Below are 23,381 nucleotides of genomic sequence, written 5' to 3' on the forward strand. Positions count from 1 at the left end.
CATGACTTAGTGATTTAAGTCATAGAAAAGTCATTATAGTACGGCCAATAAATTTAATATATTACATATAAGTACCATTTCGTACCTTGTCACAGTGACTATTAGTATGAGATCCCTAGCGACTTTCATTTTTAGGTTGCCGTACCCAAAGAGTAAAAACGGGACCTTGTTATTACTAAGACTCCGCTGTCCGTCTGTCTGGCTGTCACCTGGCTGTATCTCATGAACAGTGATAGCTAGACAGTTGAAATTTTCACAGCTGATGTATTTCTGTTGCCGCTATAACAACAAATACTAAAAACAGAATATATTAAATATTTCAGTGGGGCTCCCATACCACAAACGTGATTTATTTGCGTAATGGTACGGAACCCTTAGTGCGCGAGTCCGACTCGCACTTGGCCGTTTTTTTATTGTCACTGTGACAGTATACGCAGAGTATATTTACAAGTTTTACAACGTGGAGAGAAACAGCGTTCCTGAATTAGCCAGGATAAGACAGGATTTCTAAAGAACGAGCGGGTTGTCGTTGTCGTTACGCAAGCAAATAGAAATGTTTTAAAATTCGAACGTGAATTTAAAAACCGGACCAGTGCGAGTTGGACTCGCCCACCGAGGGTTCCGTACTTTTTAGTATTTGTTGTTATAGCGGCAACAGAAATACATCATCTGTTCGTGAGATACAGCCTGGTGACAGACGGACAGACGGACGGACGGACGGACAGTGGAGTCTTAGTAATAGGGTCCCGTTTTACCCTTTGGGTACGGAACCCTAAAAATGTTTGCAGAATACGAGTATAATTCTCCTCATTCATTCTTGTGGTACAGAGTGCGAATAACCTAACTTTGCATCGACTTTATCAAAACGAGGTGTGAAAAGTCATTATAAGGGTCATATTCTCATAAAATATAATATAAATGATGACATTGCCACACTTCGTCTTTACAAATACCATGCAGAGTTATAGCATGATACAACTCAATAAAAGTATGTACAGTCACCTGCAATAATATGTTACTCTTCGAAGGCCGCAAAAATCTGTGACTCGCTCTTATATGGCTCTACAAATAAGATCGTGTCAAATATTTTGGCGGCCTTCGTTGTGTAACATATTACAGGTGACTGTACCTAATTATTTTAGGCGTGGTCTAAGTTTGATTATGACTGACACTCAGTACTTACAGGGGGTGGAACTGCCGGCCTAGCCAAGGTTACAATCGCTATCGCTTCGATAACGAAAAGCATTATGTCTCTCTATCACTCTTCCATTTTGACGACCGGTCTGGTCTAGTGGATCACCTGTCTGCTAAGCCGATGGTCCTGGGTTCGAATCCCAGTAAGGGCATTTATTTGTGGGATGAACACTAATATTTGTTCCTGAGTCATGGTTGTTTTCTATATATATAAGTATGTATTTATCTATACAAGTATGTATATCGTCGCCTAGTACCCATAGTACAAGCTTTGCTTAGTTTGGGGCTAGGTTTGATCTGTGTAAGATGTCCCCTAATATTTATTTATTTATTTATTTATATAACCGCGACAGTGACAGTTCCGTTTCGATCGCTACGGAGCGTAAGCGATTGGCATCTTGGCTACGCGGCCTGAACAGAACGAAGGACTTTTACGCAAACTGGGAATTGTTCAGGCTACGTACTTTATTTTTCACTTATTACTCACGTTCATATTTCTAACCGTTTTTGAGATACAGTTTGTTAAACATTAGTGCGAAAATCTGTATGTTTCAACCCTAGCGAGTAGATCTTATTGAATGACATGACATGTGTCAATTTAAAATGTATATAATTTTATAGGATTGTCACTGATGTAAAAATATTTCATTTTAATGATTTTGTTTTACTTTGAAATCCCGCTTTACGATTATAATAACTCGATTCTAGATCACTTAGATAACACTATCCTTTCAGCTCAGTCTCTCGAAATGTTCCACCCTGTATGTCAAGAGCCTAGCCTAGCTCTCAGCCTAGCTAGCACAACATGTTTGCTCTCGATAACATACCGCACTTAACGCCAGCCTGCCCAGTTGACCTTACACGTGTTGTGGAATGCTAAACAGGTGTTTGAGCATTTGTAGTCTTAGAAGATATAACCAACGGAGCCGCCATGTCTATAATTCTCGGTACAAAGTGGTCTGCCGTTTTTTGCGGGGGAGGGGCACATCAAATGTATAGGTACGTCATGTCAGATAAACGTCAGTCCATATATGTGGTTGACCATAGGCCGCCTATTTGGTTATATTGACCACTCCGTTTGGTTATATTCTCTAAGTTTGTAGTGGTCATTATGTGAGTATTATACCGAAATTGGCGTAAGTAAAGAATTCTAATTATATATCAGTGACAACCCTACAAAGTTATTTACATTTTAAATTGACACATGCCATGTCATTCAATAGGATCTACTTGCTAGGGTAGAAACATACAGATTTTTTGCAATAATGTTTAACAAATTGTATCTCAAAAACGGTTAGAAATATTAACGTGATTAATAAGTGAAAAATAAAATCGCCTAAACAATTCCCCTCCTGCGTAAAAGTCCTTCGTTCTATGTATGCTATCCTGTGAGGTCGCCCACTGAGTAATAGATTCCTGTGATTTAAGTTGGTTAAATTGGTGGATGATATGATGATGATGATTATATTATAGGGAATAATAAGAAAGAGCTTGGTTTTGTAGGAGCCGCTTCATACAACTTTTTCGAGAACACAAAAATTTATTTAAAAAAAAATTGCGTTTATTAAGCAGTCACATACTAAAGGTATATAAATTGTCAATTGAAATAGATGTTGTGTAGAAAAAATAACTATATTTTGAACTTAACTAAACGAGTACTGCGGCAAGAGAATATTGGCCACACACTGAGAGAAAAAACTAACAAAAACACACTTAGAATTACAAAAATAAAACTTAATCCGGGGACAAGGAGAGTCAACTAATAGGAACAAATTGACTTTTGCAATTTCCATTTAGTAGGAAATACAACTTCTATATTTGTAATTTGAAGTATGCTAGAGTAATTTCAGAAATTTGGTTTTGTTATTCCGAGAGGTGCTTTAGCAATATCGGAGGTGATGACGTCATGGGTGAAAACTAACCGTTTTGTAATTCTAAGCGTGCTTTAGCAATATCGGAGACGATGACGTCATAGGTTTTACTAAACTGTACTGCGATTCCAAGCTAGCTGTTGTTATTCTAGAGATAATGACGTCACAGGCAAAAACTAAACTGTTTGCAATTCCTCCGCCCCTAGCAAACGGGCGCCGCGAGAGCATGTCGCGCGCGTGGTAGCTACCCGTCTCTATTTCTGTCTGTATGAATAAAAAAGCATTTGGTAGTATATCTCTGTACTAAAGAGGCACTATAAAAGCCTGTCGAGATATTCTACCCATTCCTTTCTTATTCATACAGTCAGAAAGAGACTAGTAGTTATTACGCGCGCAACATGCTCTCGCGGCGCACCTGTGCTAGGGAGGTTGGAATTGCAAACAGTTTAGATTTACCTTTGATGTCATTATCACTAGAATAACAACAGCTAGCTCGAAGTTGCAGAACAATATATTCCTGTAGACCCCAACTACACAGTAGGTCGCGGGTTAATATGTCCATGGCCCACAATATATCCTAAATTTATTATTTAACTTAAGTATGTTTTAAACAAAGAAGACACGAGACACGCCCGCCCGACATCCGACACAATACTAACTCTAACCAAATGAACGTAGCAAGTAGCTGTGTTGGTATTACAAAACTCGTTTAGTGATTGGTACAACAATGAACATAAACACAACAAGTCTATCTACTAAATACCAGTAAACTTTGTAATGTCGCTATAGTAACAACTGAATTGTAATTTTAAATGGGGTAATGTTATTCCCGCGAACTCGTTTTTTAGATATTACAAAACTATGTAAGTGAGACATTTACTAAAATCATAACTTGAAATCACAGATGCTTTTTTGCAAAAATCACAAACTTTACTAGTAAAAATCGGAGAATTTTAGTAGTAATAAAAATGGATTGTAACAAATACTGAACTTTGTTTAATGCTCCATTTACTAAAGTCTGTTTGCTGAAATTAGATTTAGTATTACTGAGCTGTTTGTAGAAATAAATAAATTATACAGAAATAGTGAAACTTCCATGATTACTACTAAAACTTCATTTTTTCCCCCAGTACAGAACTGTTTATTAATTCCTGGTGGTGATTTTTCTCTCAGTGCAGGAAGACGGACACAGCTTCTTAGATTTTGCGTTTAAACTGATAATATATTATTATTTTACCACCACGGCGTATCTTGTTTGGAAGCACCAGATAAAAACTACGCTAATTAAATTCAGAATCAGAAAAGTTTACTGTAATGTAGAGCATACCTACCTATCTAAATATACACTGTGTACAACTAACTTACTCGTTGATATGAAATGAAAACGACATTCGTAGTTCATTCCATTTCCATTTGTGCTAGCTTTCGTGAATTTGTTTTCGATATGAATGATTTGATTACTGCCATGTCATTATCTGTAGCAAGCCTTGTGCTAGCACTCTCATAATACCTTTCTATTTAATGAGTAGTTGTGCATATTCAGAGCCGTGTACACATTACGGACGGGTCGATAAGAGCCCGAAATGGCGTTTTAATGACATTTTAATAGAGGCACGGAAGCTCCGATACTTAGATAAAGACGGGTTTTGATCTTTGCTATTTTGGGTGTGCCTAAATATCGGATTATTATTGTTGCTATTTATGTTACTTCCAACTCAAATGTTGTGACACTGTAATTCGATGCTTTTATGTTGATAAAAAATACTACAAATTCGTCATTTAAAAATAGTTGCTGTGCATAATTTGGTCATAAACATACCTGTATACCAAGTAAGGTTAAGGAGTTTTCGTAACTTATGTCTTTCCAACATAAATGTAAGAAACATAGCAACTGAAGCGCCCAACGTAAGAAATAGGTAAGTAATATTTTATTACCTCACTTTTTGCTCATAAAGCATACTAAGGTCCACCTTCATGACATTATATTAATCGCAGTCCCTGTTTATCTGGGCCTAATCCCTGAGGAATATTCGGGGTGCGTTCTAATAGGAAAATTACTTACCGAACTCTGTATTAAAGGTATTTATGGAATGTTCCAGTAATTCTCAGGATTCTTGCGCGTTCTGGAGATTTTATTACTATAATTATGCTTGCACGGTGGTCCAGATGGTACCGTTTTAGTGCCTATAAAGGTATCAGATAAAACTTACTTTAGCCTTTCAATATACGACCTAATTTTATGTCTAGCAGTGTCTAGTTGGGTATAAGAAAGCGGGGGTACAAACTTATATAATTAAAATCCTTACCAATCCCGCGTATTTCAAATAAATCTCCATAAAGGATGTGACAACACTTGCACAAGCTTATAATGGCGGTATTTAAGGTCAAAACGTCTCCACTTTGTTTATTTTATTCTTAGCACCCCCATGCAAGCGACCATTCACATATCCCACATGGATACTGCGTTTTAATGTGTGTGTAAAGAAACGAGGAAGTATAAATTAGGTGAGGCGTGAAATTCCACGGCGTGCCGTCAGTCCATACAAAAGGTTTGTATGATGGAATTAAAATTCTTCGGGTCCAAATGGGCAGTAAATATCCGTAACGGCCGCGGCCGAAGGTAAGGTTCAATCTTCAGGACATTTTATGAAGAATGTTTCACTTAGGGACGCCTTAGAACCGAGAACGGTAGTGTGATAGCGCTTCGCAAAGAATTTTTATTTGTTTTAGGACAGGTAAATTATTCGAATTCTCCTAAAAGGTTCCTTGGGTAATTAATTAAGTATACCTACAGCTGTAAAAATATTGGTAACTAATTTGTTAGCACCATAATTATATTATGTACTTACATATGACGTTATATAACATTTTTACAAGAATATACCTAACCAAGCAAAATAATTCGTAATTTGCAATTTGTAATACTAATAACAATAATTGAATGCATTCACTACGTGTTTTCTCGTATGCGTATGATCAATATACCACCATAACCCATGTACATTTCCGACACGTACTTTTAAGGGAATAGTTTAAAATGCATTAGGCACTTAAAAACGTAGCTCCAACCGCCCTAAATGGTTTCGTAGACCTCTAATCGATGCATACAATGAATCCTTTTAAAAGGTATCGGCTCGTCCTTTAAGTGGTTCCAGCTGGTTTCCATAAAGTCCCGATAAGTCCCTGATAAAACCCAGTCAAGTACCGGTTCCATAGATTACCTCTTATGAATTTCGCATGAGGAAGCATACTACACGTTTAGAAGTACACCTTGAGCCGTGACTAGGGTTTGCAATCCGGATCCGAAATGTATGAAATTATCCGGATCTGGATCCGGATCCGCGGATATTCGCATACATTTCGGATCCGTCGTGAAAACCCTAGCCGTGACATTTAGTAGCATTGTACAGGTACACCAATTTTCATCAAAACAGCTCTAAAATAACATTTTATAGAAGTATTTATTTTAAGCGTGACGTGATCGTAATCTTACCTATATGCAACTGTACTGTCTTCTTCTTCGTGGTCGTGACCTCGTGTCTGAGGGACGTGACTCCTATGGGTTATTCTTCCTATATACCACTGCTCTCCAGGCCTCTCGATCTTCGGCCATCTGCATCGTTGCCTAAAGCGAAGTCTGGGTAATATTTTGGACCACATCTGACCATCTGCTGGGTGCACGCACTCTACTCCTTCGTCCGTCGACACTCCCGGTAATAATGCGCCTTTCTAGCGTGTCCGTGCTGCGTCTTACTGTGTGGCCGAAGAATTTAAGGACTCTTTGGGTACAGATGGTGGATAGCCTTGTGGTGATATTGAGCTCCTCTAAGATAGACTCGTTTGTGTCGAAGTACTGTAGTGTGTCCCATTTCTTCATTACTTTGGGAGAACCTGTGCATGGTGAGACTCGTCTTATAAGCTCCATATTCTTCTTAGTCGTATACTCTTGTCAGAGTAGTCGTGGTCACAGAAGTCGTTGCAAGGCTTTTTAATTGTTTCCCGCCATGCTTCTCTATTCTCTATTTAATGCATTTCGCTCGCACAGATTTAAGGGTGACTGTGAGAAACTTCACTTGTCGGTCCATCGCATTGAAGGGCGCGGCGCCGCGGGCTCATTCTGGGTCTTGTACTATCCACTCTGCTCTCAACAACAAGCCGCTCCATGGCTTCGTTTCCCTTGCGCGTAACGTGGCTGATGCTCCATCTAGTGAGCGAATGATCTGTAAACGTTTCTCAGTGTTACTGGTACAAGAACACTTTATTTTACGCTCTGAAGTGAGACAGTAAAAACGTCGAGACTAAATTCTGTTAACACAAAAGCTCTTTGACGTTCCGATAACACTGAGATCTTTTACTTTATTAGTATTACTAAATAATTGACTGTGTCGTTATGTACTTTTATTGAGTTGTGGAAATTGTTATGTACTTTTACGTTATTGTACAAGCGTGCATCTTTAATAGTAAAGTTATTTGATAATATTTACACAAGTGCCATTATCAAAAATATACAAAAAAAAAACAGAAATGAGCAAGAAACTTTTACGTTATTGTCTGTATGTTTAAATTCATATCACATATAGTCTGTATGCATAGTCGTAGCATTCATCTTGCAAGTAACTTCCTTTTAAATGGTGTTCAAACAAAAAATCCGACGTTCACACTTTTTCTACGCCCGTCTCGTTAAGTTTTTACAAATAGGGGTGGCACAAAAACTAAGGTAAATCGAATTCGGGTCAGGGGTGTGGCTAGTTAATGTGTTAGTTCTCTTGTGTTACTTTTCACGTGGAATGTGGGCAAATGTGCCATTCTCAACCGAAATGGTACTTATTGTCGGTTGTCAATAAGGCGCTATGTCCATAATAGCTTCAATTTGAAATCTACCTTATCGACAACCGACAAAGTGGTACCTTTTGCTTGAAAATGTCGCAAATTGTGACGTTACATATTTAGTTAGGCCTTGTTACTTTATTGACCCTATTGTGCAAGCTTCTTTTCAAAAACACTAAGTTTTTCAAAAAAATTACCTGATAGATTCTTGTCAGTGAAACTAGGAGACGACAAGGCACACCATGTCACCAAATTCGATATACAGGGCGGTTTTTGAACAACTAGCCATATTATGCGAGTTGATTAGGTAGGCCATACTGAACAACTTTTTCTATGGTACCAACTACAAACACCGATCACAAAAAATTTTTTGGCCGTTTCATACATTTTAGTCGAGCGGAAGTCGACGTTTTCTATGGGAAAGCCAAATTTTGTTTTGGGATTTCGGAATGGTCCCATAGAAAAAGTTGTTCAGTATCACCTACCTAATCACCTTGCACAATATGGCTAGTTGTTCAAAAAACGCCCTGTATATGAATAAATAAGAAGTTCATTTTAACTTTTTCACCTCCACGTCAATGAAGTAATAAAGTGTCATCAACGCCATGTCAAAAATTGAACGTAAACAAACCTGACCTTCCGTGACTTGATATGAAGTCGTGGCGTGCGGGGCACGAAATTTACTAATTATATCAAGTCAATGGCGGCGAAAAGGTTTTAAACATCACATACTTGATTATGATATTGGCCGGTACTTTTGTTGTTAAATAATTAGAGCCCATGGATTAATGTGTATTTAAGCTAATGGCTCATATTGCAAAGATGTGATACAAACTACATTATACTACTCACTCAAAGCTTTGGACGTCAATTACTGCAAAGCTGAAAGAGCAAAGGGACCCAAATCTCATGTGTTATCCCGATATTTGCAGGTCATTAAGGCGCCTTGAGGGCCTGATCTTCACGTTTCGCGGCGCCCTTTGCCCCCGGAATTATCCGCTGTGTGTAAACACTCCCTTATAGCCCTCGCTCGTTTTGACGACGATATATTATGGAGGTTTTAGTCACATGTATTGAACGTTTCTATTTGAACAAGCTTTTGTTGGTGTACATATTGTTACTCAAATATTACAGAAATGGCAACGAAAATGGACATATAAGTTAAGTTAACTTTGATTCTGGTGACCGTGATTTAAAGTCATTTCTATGCGGACTGTGACTCGCATTTGACTGTAACTATTGAGAACAGGGTCGTATCCGTTTTCCGTAAGAAAATATGAATGAAAATCACTGTTGTGAGTACCTATCTGTAAATAGTCCCATTTATTTGACCAAAATATATTTAAAAAAAATACGCCATACAGCCCTGTTGATTAAATAGTTACAGAAATCTTATCAATCTGAATTCACGTTGTATAATTAATACAGTTTTTAAGAGTCATTCTTGGTAAAAAATCCTTTACAAAGTATATTTCTCAGCATATATTCGTGAGTGCCCTTAATAATGCCAGCTTCGTTGTTTTTCACCTATCGTTTTTAACTTCGCAATCTTTCACATTTTCCCGTCACTGCCTCAAAATCCTTTGGGAGAACGGTGTGACTTATATTTTTGGCTAAACGATTCATTTTTCGAGAGCATGTTTACGCGTGAGAGCGAGATTTATTGCTGGGGGATTATACACCGCGGCTTAAGTGTTTTCGGAGACAAAAGCCTTTTTACTTTCATATCCCTCTCAGATATTAATATGAGGTTTCTATTCTCGCAAAACGCATTATCGAAACCCGTTGGTTGGTGCGATGTCTTTGAAAGAGGGTGAGTGATGAGGAGGTTATCAGGATTTTAAATATTCATTGTTAATACATAACGCTGCGATATAATTGACAAACTTTGTGTTTTACGTTGTGTATGAATTCACAGTCAGCATCAATAGTATTCATAGTATCAGTTAGAACAACGCGCTCTTAATTGTTTTATATATGGACCTTTGTCCATATATACAGTAGAATCCGCTTACAATGACATCAAAGGGAAATGACAAATACGTCATACTAAGCGGATGTCATATAAAGCATAGTTGATTAACTTCTTATTTTTGTTAATTTTTCCAAATTAATCTCAAATTCCTTTGTGAGAGATGAGTTTTATTAAACTTGTACCAATTATCAACTTGTAATTGAGCATCAAAAGTAAACAACTTACATGCCACGTACGCCCCAAACTTCCTCGCAGGGAAAGACGCGGGGACGGTCACGAAAACCAGCGAATGTGTCAGTATAACCGGACATAATTTCATGATTTATAGGTCATAGTAAGCGGTTTGTCACTATAAGCGAAGTCATCTTATCCGACTTTGTCACAAATAATTTTATATGAAAACCAAACTTCGCACAGTAATTACGTCATAGTAAGCGGTTGGTCAGTATAAGCGGAGTCATAATAAACGGATTCCACTGTAAAACAATTAAGATTTGTATTTACACATACCTACCTTTTTTAACAAACACGTAGTTTTATCAGCTACTGCAGATGTATACCTAGCTAACTGTATTCTTACTTACTATATTTGTTTTTGTTATACTAACTGTATTTAAAGTCAGCTATTCATATTATTATTTTTCAGTAGGGTCAACCTCATTAAATGTATCCACTGTATTCTAGTTCATCGTGTTTCTCTTAGCAAACTAGCTTGGTAAAAGTATTTTAAAGTGGATCTTTTACTTTATCATTTCAACAATGTAACACAAACTAGTACGCCGTTCTCCGCTTTAACCAATTTGACACTGAATTGTTTTACGGTGGCGCTATTTGTGCAGCAAATTGTGTATAAAATAGCCTCCAAGTTCAAATAAAATAAAAATACAGTCCTATTCGATAGAAACAACGAAATTCGGCATGTATATAGCTTTAACAGTCACAAAATAATTTTGAAACAAATCGTTAAGAGCGACGGAATCGAATATAAGAGGTTCCATCAGAATATGTACCCCTTAATAGATTATAAAACGTGTGACTTTTGTATCCGCCTTTTTAGATAGAAAGTACATATGTATGTATGCAGAAACTTTATTTTTATGTACATAATATACATACACATATACATACTTAATAATAAATAATATACATACTTATTCAATGTAAAAAGGCGAACAAAAAATACATATAAAATATATAAGTTTTCAAATGAACATTTTCCACGGTTTCATAGTTCGCTAGTTGACGTTTGGGTCTGTTTCGGACGCGACCACGTCTGGGAGCGCGGTACGATATCGGATTTATAAAATTTATAGACGGTGAAATCCATTCGCGCCGGACGTAGTGTCGTGGAAGTGTTGTAAATGTTGCGCGGCTTCTAGTTGAACACGTAATCTTTATGTTATATTATAATGTTCCTGTTTATTTGTTACTCGTCGGAATTGGACAAAATTTTACATAGTAACCAAATAACTTAATTAAAATCACAAAATGGATATAAGTGTGCTATATCATTACCTTCCTGAAAGTTAGCGACGCGATAATTCACTGCCTGAAACTTGTAAAAGCCAAAACTGTGTTAGAAGTTTGTCTTGATGTGGGTATCTAATGGACAGAAATTATCAATATCCATGACTTCCCGTTAACCTGGAAATCAACTATGGGGTTAACCCTTTACCAGGCCGACATTTCAAAAATGACAATCGAATGTCAGTCATACTCATAGAAAATTGAACACATGTTTGAAGTGCCGAAAGTGGGAAATATATCCCTTAGCCTAGTAAAGGGTTAAGTAAGTTAAGTGGTCATACAAGGAATCTAACCCTCTTACTAATCAGAGAGCTTTTTAAATTCCGCTCCGGTGTTAGAAACCCGCTTCCAAAGCATTTCTCTGAGGTAGCGCAAACGGCTGAGAACTGGCCAAATGCTTCGCTAAGCTGTTTCACATGAATAAACATACTTACTACGATCTTCCCAGTTTAACTTGAGCGCATAACCGATATGCTTGCAAAATATATTGTGCAAAATTTACTTATGCTTTAAAGTTTCTTGCTTTATGTACATATTATACGTTATGCTTTATTCTGACCGTCTAAAAATATAATGTCACACACTAACGAGTAATCATATTTAATTTGAACAGATTTGTTTTGCTATATTTTAAAACAAGATTAATTCAATTTTATTTCGTATTTACTCTTCTGATTCATCCTTCACTGTAAATTTTTCTTGTAATAGTTTAGCGGCAAGAGGATATAATTTCAGTTTACGTATAAGTATTTTTCTGCCATTTAAATGTGGTTTGTTTATGGTCCTAATTTTTTTTTAATTTTCATTCAAAAGTAAATGCATCTCTAACATCTGTCACTATATTAATATTGTAGCCGATATTAAGTACTTATCCTTATTATTTTAAATTAAAATTGATTGAATGTTGTGTTCTTTAAAAGTGTAGTTTTTTGTTAAGTGTTCCTTTAAATCAAAAACATCACATATTTGCAACAAAATTTAACCAAACACATTTATATGATTAGGTACAAAATGAATTTATAGAAAATATGTACTAAACTAAGTCTTTAGAACCGAAATCCCCTTCTCTGACCTACAAAGTTAGTCTTTCTTGTAATGAAAGGTGTCGAAGCTGGTAGCTAGTTTAAAGGTAACTTTATGAAGTAATTCCGGGAAACGGCATGTTCCGAGTTGTTAGGTAACAAGGGTACTAAGGGTCGGGGCTGCTGTGATCCGAGTTGGACGACTATCGTTGTCTCTAATCGTTACATCAATCTTAGCAACCCTAACAAGTTGTACTCGTATAAATTAAGTAGGTACAGGTACACGCTCGTAAGTTCTGTGAACGATTACGATACTACGGACATAAAGGGGCCCACAAATTACCAGTTCAGTTCAGCCTGTCAGTTGTTCGGAGCTGTCAATATCGTCCGGCGAACTGGTAATCAGTGGGCCCCTTAATAGTCTCAAGAACTCATACTTTGTCTAAACCTAAAAATAAAGGAAACAGGTTGACGCTTTTCCGTTGAAAAACTACTGTGTAGATTGTTATACAATAGGCGGTGCATGACATGTCATGAAATGTTGCGCAGAAGTGGGTCAGGCCAGGTCATTAAGGGCCAGCCTGGTATACATCCAACTGTTTGTGTTTCTGTATATATTATTATTTAAGCTTAGAATAGATTTAAAAGTGGAAAAATTACTGTCTTGGGTGAGACTTGAAATCACGACCCCTGGATTTTTCCACTTTTAAATTTATTCTAAGCTTAATAGCATCGTTCGCAGACGTTTCTGCTTGTTAAAAATTAAAAATATTATTATTTGTTGAGTATAGAAGACTTTTCTTTTATACTTGTCATAAAATGGCATGATATGACATAATTGTATGCATTATAGCTAAAGTACGTATACGAATACTACATAAACTATACGAATATTGAGTGTTATGTTTATTTACTCTTTATTATACCAATATCAATCCAAGTTATTTGCAATGTAATGGTCATTTTACTTATAATGATCCCAAAATTGTATAAAGTGCGATAGTTTTTCTTTTCTGGGTAATTCGTAAAATAAAAGTATCATTTATTATAACCGAACAAGAAATGGATATGACATTGATGGGATAGATAGATATCCTTCCGATTGTAAACAAATCCCTATGACGAGACAAGGGCCCCGGGGTCAAGTTTTTTTGTCGTGTAAACGGACACCTGAATCTGTCTGCGCTCCACATGTCGGCATCGCTTCATATTCCTCTTTTTATCTAAAAGTGAAACCAACGCTTTTTTCGCTGGTAATAAAAAGAATATTATGACGCCAGACTGCCGCTTACCGTAACAAAGTTGTTGAAATTCCTCAAGCTAAGTAATGCCCCATAATATTTTTCTTCTTTCATCGAAACTTTAATTAACTTTTCCGAGTGAGATTAAAATAGGCTTTCATGCTAAAACAGTCCGGCGTTAAATATAAACAATAGATATTTAGTAGCACATGGTGGCGTATATGTAATCTGTTCACGCAACGGGACGCATAAATAAAAACATCGATCCGCTAAGCCCGTGAAAGTTACGACAGGTGCAAATAAAGAGATGCCAGGAATACCTCGATGAATAAAGGTTGCATTCTTTTTTGCTCGGAGCATCTTAGAGGCGGCCGACAAACTTCATAATAACATACTTTATACATCGATAAAGCCCTTATCTCCGAGCACCTTTTTCTCAATAGCGCATTCTTTGGGCCAACGAAAGCTACAAAGTCGGATTGGGTGCGCTTAACTTTCAGCCTTATCTTTATGGCTTTAAGCTGTTACTTTAAATGAGTGTTTGAAAGAAGTATCTGATTTACGATCAGGTATGGGTTCTTGCAGGTCGCTACTCTTCCATTCAGGGTTTGCACAAAGTGGGACACCTTAAATCACTGGAGCGGAGCGGTCTCTGGCGAATTCCCTTTCAATGTCAGTTGGCCAATCTGCGATGCCGTTTGTGGATAGGTCAGTGTTGGGCGATGAATTTAACTGTGGTTCGAGCTGATTGGAGATGTCAACAGACAAACTGTGCTAATGAACATTATCAAAATTTAAGTCCTTTGTATTTGGGAAACTGTTGAAATTTAACTTCCATTTTAGTTATGAGAAAGCTACACAAGAGATTTCTATGGTTTTAAATCTTATAAATCGCATTCAACTCCAGAAGGCATTATTTGCTAGTTATAAATCAACGGATTGTACTCCGTCTAAGTCACAATTGGTCTCATTTCACAGAGGCACGTACACTTTCACTACACCCATGGACAAACGCCCACTCACGGCAAACAATGGCCATGTTTGTACATTTACATATTTCATTTGTCACTTCGCTGTTAGTCTTGCTCTACTCTTATGAGCATGGAATGGGGCCCATGACTTTTGTGTATCGTGCTTTGGTACGTTAAGAGTTGGCAAATTCGTGAGTGTGTAATATATTCTAGTTCTTTACATGGAAACTCCATTTCATTTTTGGTTTTTAATGGTATTTCCTCTGTTAAGGAAAACAAATTGAAATTTTGAGTAAACTAGTTACAAAGAACGTTGTTCAACATTCACCATTCGCTAACGGATGCGAAGCAATAACAAACAAAATACACCCGAGTTTGTGACGTTCTTTATTATTCAAACAGAAATCAAAACTTCCTTTCGTTCGCTCAACTATCTCGCCGATTCAGCGTCGTATGAATTCAGAATTTAGATCGAGTAGTGCAACGACTTGCTGTACACTTCACTGAAGAGTTTTATTGAAAGCCGTTCGTTGCTCGCGGCTGTTGCTCAGGTAACTACTCAAAACCTCCTTTGTTAGGATCTCAATTACTTGAAGATACTTCAACTTCAGCAGGTCTTTTTATAGACTTAATCGTTCGGTTCAGATCGTACATATTAAATTCCTTTCTTAGACTCGATCGACTTTTGTATGCATAATGCAACCGAGCGCAATATCGGAGGTAGCGGCCAAAAGGTACATTCGCTTTAGAACAGTTGAAGCTTTATTTGAAGGCGGATAGTATTTTAGAATTGCAATATAATCTATCACTTTAGTATATATTATGTACTTGTGTGGTAACGTTAAATCTTAAACAGGTACCTGCAAAGTTTTATCTTATGCGCTAATGAGTCAACTAATAGACCCCTAAAACATTAAGCTAAAAGTTTTAGATTTTAATCATTTGCTTAGAGACTCGTGGTATAAAATCAGTTATCTCGAAGTTTCCAATTTAACTTTGAGCATAATCGCGGGCGTAGATAAACGGATAGGTCGGCTCTACAGGTAGCGCATTCCTTCGCTCTCGTTTAGAACCTCATTAGAAAGCGAAGAAACAAGGGGTTGCAGGGAACTAGTAATTACGGGGACGTGCAACAATTCTCGCATTCCTTTGCAGTCATACTTTTTTCGCTTTTAATATGTGCATTTTTAGTGGAGAGAGGGGGGTTGCACCCTGGTGAGAGCTTTCTGTCGGCGTCAGTTGCCCCGAGCCCTCCGTGGGGGCTGGTCGCGTGATGCCCGCGCGCTCCCGCGGTCCCGTTGTGACAGCGAATTACGATTCAAAGTGGTTTAAACAATATAGGATTCATGGAATGCGTAAACGTGAGTTTTAATATTAGCAGGACTGGAAACCTTCGACAATTCGCACGAGTTAAAAAAAAGTTGTTAAAGCTTTTTCAACAACTCGATGTTTCAAATTGAAGTACTAAGCCTTGTACTTTCAACAATAATTGATTAGGCCTCTAATTTCCGCTCGTTTGCAAATGCTCGGCGAAAACTTATAATAATTAATTGAACACAACTAATCTCTGACATCAAAGAGATACGGATGCTTTGAAACTCCCAACTTAACTTTATGTATAAATACTTTAAAAGAATGTTCTCTTGCAGATTCCTTTGAAAAGTTTCTTTTGTCAGATAAATTTTAATTACCGTAAACATTACTTCCGATATTGTAGATCTACATATGTTTTATATCCCTCGAGAACTCATGAATGAACTCAAAGGAGCATTATAAACGTGTCTTAGAGTCATTACTTCATTAGTCTCTGCCTACCCATATGGGGCAAAGTGTTTATCTGGAAAAGGATCTTCTTGTTTGCAATTTGTCACCACGTGTAAATCCTTGAACTGCGGTCTGAAACATACAATATATAAACACCAAAGTATATTCTTACTTAACTGATAAACTTTTGTTCATCAGTACGGTTACCATCAGTTTGTCACTGACATAAACGCCGTCGAGAACGTAATTTACTTTCTATACATCTCGCTCGCACTCGCATATTAGTGCAAACGGGATGTATAGAAAGTAAATTACGTTCTGGACGGCGTTTATGTCAGTGACAAACTGATGGTAACCGTACTGTTTATTTAATGTAAGTGTATTTATGTGGCAAGTTGCCGATATATCTATCAATTAAACCAAGTTTGAATCCTCAAGGAGCACTGAAGAGCAGGCTTTATTAGGTACTGTCGAGGAGACATGTACTGTTAATAAAAAACAAGTTTAATTCGCATCGATCACACGCAAATAATTACTGTTCTTATGTGTACAAAAGTAAGTACAAGCGACGTAAAAAATATGTGGCTATTTAGGCTCCGTTATACCTACTACATTGTGACATTGTGCTCTTTAGATAGTTTGGATGGTGTTTAGCAAAAATGTGTCAACCCACATTCATTTTTCAATATAATGTCAACTTTATGCGTCAACTTTTTGAGTTGACATCTTATTGCAAAATGAATGTGGGTTGACACATTTTTGCTAAACACCATCCGTTTATACTTTTATAGTAAGAGGGATCTTAGCCTTTATATTAATCTAGGACATAGGTTATCAAATATTATCTTTGTGCTAAATTTTACCCAAATCGTTTTTGCGTGATCGAGTAACAAACACACACTTTCCTATTAGAATAAGTATAAGTATTATAACTCGCAGTTATTGAAGAACATTAAAAAATTAAGTAATTATTTACGTTACGTTACGATTTAAGTTACTTTGATTAGAGGGATTTGACCGGGCCATGTTGAATAACTTAAATTCAAAGGCAAGAAAACTGAAGAAAATCAGCGGTCCAATTAGTACTATGTGATTTGGACTCGGAATTTTATTGGAAAAGAAATTGGCCTAGTTAAGGCAAGTGTTCTCGACGTTTGATATAATCCGGCTGAATTTCTGATAGCATCAAAATTAATCTTATAAAATTGGGTGGTTTCTGTGGTCACTAATTTGATTTACATCTATTAGGAATACTCCAGAATAGTCGTGATAACTTAATACGTGCTTCAAACTATATTTACCTTCGACTTGGGTTTGCTTTATAATATTCTCTAATAAACTTTATTTCACTTTTGTTATTTTGGTTCCCACTTCCGATATCCAAAGGTGATCAGAAGTAACCGCTTTTTGGTGACAAGATCGCCTGAAGTCGTAGATCTTAAATCAGTTGTTTTTCCTCTACTATTTTCTTTTATTGTGGTGTGCAATAAATTCTATCTACTTATCTCTCTAATCTTAGCAGTCTGTTTGTGTCATTCTATAAAAGGGACCATGAAAAGTTCTTACGTCGCGGAGCATTTTTATTAGAATGCAATGATTAAAAAACCATCATACATTTGTCTAAATACTTACCCCCTTATTCATAAAACTTTACGGGCCTGATTTAGTTAAATTATGTTTTATCACTTTCTTACAAATACATAAGTCAAAATACAAGACAAATAAGGACAAACGATTATTATAGTTCGTTTTTTTTAGCATTAGAAAGAACTTGAAAGAAGGTAAGCGATCTTGACATGTCTTTTAATTGAAAAACGCTTTTTAAAAATCAGTAACTATTACTTATGAAAGCAGAAGAATATAAATGATCGTATTAGATTCATAATTGTTACATATTTGCCGTAAATTATTATTAAAATGTGGTTTTCAATTAAAAGACACGTCAAGAATGTGAAGATTGTTTACCTTATTTCTAATGCTAAAAAAAACGAACTATAGCTAATTGAGGTTTGTAGCGCGTTTATGAATGGGTAAGTCATGAATATTACTTCAAAATTCGAACATATGTTTTACACAGGATTCATATTCTATTATCAAGCTAAACAAGCTCTAATGATTATAACAATCAGGAAATGTCTAACCCTTTTCTAATAATTAAGCAACAGCTTAAGGAATTCCAAACATAAACAAACAAACTTGAAATGTTAATTCGCGAACCCCGTTGACACCGTTTGAGTTTGATTCCAAAATAAATACTTGTTTGTCCCTGTAAATCTGACCGCATGTTTCCGATACTTGCCTAACGCAAGTAAGTTATGGATACAACCAGTATAATAAGATATGTAATGGCTCCCCTACACGTTGGCCCAACCTATTGGTCCAATATGATGTTGGGACAACGTGTAGAGGGGGTATTGGTGTCGGTTGGCTTATTGCTATCTCATTCTACCGCATGGCTGCGTCCCTTGGATTGGCCGGCGTTGGCCCATCGTATAGAGGAGCCATAACCTCTTTTACAGTACATATGGTGCTAATTTACCGCCCTAGTGCGGTAACTAGCACTATACGTGCGTATGTCGAAAATTTAACTCGTTGTTTAATCGTTGTCCAATACACGTGCGAGGTGATTCGCAACTCGGGTCGATTTAAAACACTCCCTTCGGTGTTATTTTTTTAATGTATCGCCACACATTTGTATCATAATGTACCTACTATTAAAACGTACCTTGGTCCTTTGCAAATGTATCATAATGGGCAAAGCTGCTATATTTATTATCGGCAAACCAAACTGACGACGATGTCGTAAATCATCTCATTCACACTTGCATAGTAGTAGCAGGAGTGAAAAACATGGTAATATGATCTCTGTCCTCATTTTGATTTGCGGATAGTATAGTAGGTAGGCTACAAATACTTTGTGCTACACTTTGTCACTGTTTAGACATATAGGCGGTCGACGTGATAGACACGAATGCGTGGTAGCATTACGTACCCCTGCATCTACGCCAATCAGGTAGTAATAGAAAGCGTACATAACCTATAGGTGACCACTGGCGGTTAAGGCGACAAGATGGCACACCCTTAAACATCACAGTCAATATACTGATGCCGCACCGACCCATTCCTTACAGCCAGGCCAGAGAAGGGCAAAACGACTAGCATTCTGAAAGCTGTTGGAATTACCCTCTGAATGGGTTTCGACGGAATCTGTTTGCCTTGACCGCAGCCGCCTGGCGTGGTTGTTCGCTCCGCTGATAAATAATCGACTAATTCTGCTATCGAATCGATAATCGATAGTTTCTATTATTGTAAGTTAGTTTTTTTTTTAATACTACCTATTATCTATTTACACAGACATTATAGCTGTGTAAATAGATAATAGGTTGTCAATTAATTATGTTAAAAATTTGCACAAATTTGTTACCTTGTACATGTACCTACTATGTTGTTCGTGAATGCAATGATTAAATGACTGAATATGAAATATATGACACTCACAATTATAGAACAATTAAAAGGACACCTTACGTTAAAGTTCAAACTGTTAAAGCGCCTGGGAGTAACAAAGAAATACATATTTTTTAGTAGATACAGTTAAGAACAATACGATGTGGTTAAAAACAACACGTAAGCGGTGGTCGTAGCCCACGGACACACGCAACTGTAGGCGCTTGAAGTCATAACTCATAACAATAAAACAAGGACGAATAAAGTTGAGCGCGCATGAAGTTGTAAATAGTGGCTTAACACGATAACACGTCTTCGCAATAACCTAACCTAATAAAAATAACCATACTAACAATATCCACTTATTAACTCACATTTATAGACGGGTCTAACGCTAATTTTATTCAATTACCTTTATTTACCGACGTTTCGACACAGGTTTCACTGGTCGTGGTCGCGGCTGACTGATGTCCCAGCAAAATGTCAAAACAGAGATTTGTGCAACTACCCGACGAAAACTGTATGGAAAAGTTTGGGGTAGACATCACATTTTCAAACCACCCACTACACATAATAAAAACAAATATTATAATATCCAGTTATTTATATGTACTCACAACAAAATTACCGATATTTGTTGTGTATACTTTTTAAATAGGTACAACTAAATATGAGGCAAATACAACTACCACAGCCATTGCTAATGCGTACTTACCGTATTAATTAATTTCTTGAATATTTGCATTTTTGCAACATTGCCCCCTTTAGCGTGAATATAACTTTAATTTAGTCCAAAGTTAAAAAAATAACTTAAATTAACTATAAATCTTAATTTATATCCTTTTAACGACATATTAAAAGGTTAGAGGTTTAAATAAAATGAGGAACAATTTCCGCATTTTATGATTTCAATGAACGTGAAATTTAGTACCTATAAAATAAACATAAAATGCAGGTATTTTTATAGAACATCGGCGGACTGTGATTATTATTCGTAAATTTATTTACTTCTGAATGTTTGTATTTTCTATATTCATTTCTAATTGATCCATATTCATCATTACTTATATAATTATGGACCCTTAAATAGTTTGTAACAAATACGTAAGGTGGATTCTTTACTGACGTATAAATAATGTAATTCAATCAATTTTATCGATATTAGTGCAACAAGGTAAAAACGGTAAAGATATAGTAAAGATGAAGATAGATTATCTTGAAAAAATTTAAGGATGGTTATTCTATTTATTAGTTAATTTAGTTTAAAAAGGTTTTAACAAAATAACTCTGTATAACAAACGAAAAAACTGACACAAACAAGCGAATGGGAATTAAAATAGGTAAGATTTTTCTATGATTAACACATTACTAGCGACCCGCTAGGCGGGTTCTCTGTTCATTGGCGCTTTTCGCTACAAATGGAAAATAAATAAATAATTATGCTGTCGGCTACACGCGTAGCACGTAACTCGCGTGACTATATAATTAATAGTTTAAAACAAAGAGGATTTAAATATTTCATAACACGATTCTATAAAACATGAAGAATAAATTAAGCAAAATAACCTACTCACAGAAATAAAAGTATATAATAATAAAACGCAAATTGCTACGGGCATAGTTAAAAGCTACGATGTTGTCTTTAAACAAAAGATTCATGCACTAGTGCTATAAAGTCAGGTTTACGGCAAAGCTTTACGATGACCTAGTAATAATTATGAGTAAGACTAAGACTGGTCTTATATCTCGCTCGTGTTTCTCATAGGCCATGATTGCAATTTATGGTCGTGATCCATTTGGTATGGCTTCCCACCTGGGAATTAACTGTATACGCAATTGCTTTACATTAAGGCGAATGTAGGCGTGATAAAGTTGTTTTTCGAGGGTCTACTGCTGCTGGCTATAGTAATTCAGTCCAAAATATGGAATAAAATATGCTACTGTTATTGTAATATGTTGTTGTACCCCTATGTGTCTTATGGACTATGGTGCAGTGGACCATTTATAAGCTCGCGTCTTGCCTTTCCATCTCCAGCGACGTCTTTGGGCCCGATTCGGATTTTGGAATAGACATCTATTAGACATCACATGACCAAGATACGATAACGATATGTTTAAGATCTAACCTGTCAATTTTGACATTTGCGCGATTCTGGAGATACTGTTGAACGATTTCCACAGGATATGACTTAGAAATCCAATTCACATCTAAAAGATATCTTACTCTATCTAACGTAAAAGTGACATTGGTTGCCCGAATTGCGCTGCATAAGAGAACTAGTTGATATCTAAACTATAACATATCTAGAATGGATCTAGTACGTGTCGTCTCTTGTGAATATCTTGAAGTTCGAATACGGCAGTTTGACTTCGCTCCATCCCAGTCCAACTGCTCGCATCTCGTATTTAGCGACGACGATTGTCATATGATAATAAAAATTAATCTGTCCAATGAAAAAACCACTTAATATGTCAAAAAACATCACGTAAGAATCTTTCTAACATACACTTACTTCACTAACTGCTTTCTCCTTTAAATACAAGTCCTTCTTTTATAGGTCTGTGGAAATAGAACATTGAATTGAATTTAAGTCACATTTAACTAACAATGAAATGCTTAATTTTAAAGTGTTTGTTAATATACTTATGTATTGTATATGTCTGTGTACAGATTTCTACGCGCGACTGAATCACTGAAACCTTTATGGTCAAGGTAATTAAGGATGCAACTCGCCTTAACTCGAAATTAAACTGCGTAGTGCATTTACAAGCGTGCTTAAGGGCAGGAATTTATTATTTAATTAATAGTAAATGGCGGAGCTTGGCTCGAATAAGGCCAATGAGTCAAATTGAATAATGTAAACAAATCTTCTGGAATCCGTCATACGTTGCTTCATCTGTGTATTAACTCTGCCGAGCTTTCATTTTGATTATTGTCTTCAATTTAATTCCGTAAGACGTTACATAGTTAATGAGAAATTAAAACTTTGTTAAGTAATAATAATTTGGCGATTCTGTGGTAATGGATCTTCAAACCTGAACCCCACTGAAGGTGTACAAATGCAAAGGTCGATTGAAAATCACTCCGTTTCCTGTTAGGTAAATGAGCAAAGTCAAAAACTGAGTAAAATTACACTAGTTATATCCCAACGCCTTTAAGTACTAAAGTTGAATTAAATACTACTAACACCCTTTACAGAACATGATAAAATTATTCGCTAGTTCTCTAGATAATCAGCACCTCTAGCAGATAAAATGGCTTGTCAAGCGATTACTCTATGCATGACACGGGTTGGCCGCCGAGTATTATAATGTCCTTAGGAAGTGTCACTTGTCATAGTTCACACGACAACCCAGCGAGATTAACTTAGCCCCTTGCCTTAAAGGTAGCTCGGGGAATACGAAATGGCTCTACTTACAGCATTTGAAATAGTTAAGTAGTTAAAGTAATAGCTTTCGAGTAACCTACACAATAGTAATGAAGTTGGGAAACTATGCTTCAGGCAAATTATGGTAAGTCCGGGCTTGGGTGCTCGTTACAC

At 36.5% G+C, this 23,381-nt stretch overlaps 1 protein-coding gene across 12 annotated transcripts in view; it reads left to right on the top strand.

Annotated features, from left to right (window-relative positions):
• LOC134796685 (apoptosis-stimulating of p53 protein 2) overlaps nt 1-23,381 on the top strand; it is a 288,939-nt gene that overhangs the window by 151,402 nt on the left and 114,156 nt on the right. For 3 of the 12 annotated variants that reach the window (XM_063768839.1, XM_063768844.1, XM_063768846.1), the window contains exon 1: nt 15,853-15,989. The exons of 4 other annotated variants lie outside the window; for them this stretch is intronic. Coding sequence is in view for 1 of the 8 variants with exons in the window: in XM_063768847.1 (XP_063624917.1) it covers nt 15,975-16,037 (63 nt within the window). In the remaining 7 variants the exon portion in view is untranslated. Of the gene's footprint in view, nt 1-15,852; nt 16,038-23,381 lie in introns of those variants that run through there. 5 more of the 12 variants (XM_063768842.1, XM_063768847.1, XM_063768840.1 and 2 more) reach the window with 5 other exon arrangements.

The sequence above is a fragment of the Cydia splendana genome, chromosome 14 (assembly GCF_910591565.1).
Source record: "Cydia splendana chromosome 14, ilCydSple1.2, whole genome shotgun sequence".
In the NCBI taxonomy this organism is placed as follows: domain Eukaryota; kingdom Metazoa; phylum Arthropoda; class Insecta; order Lepidoptera; family Tortricidae; genus Cydia; species Cydia splendana.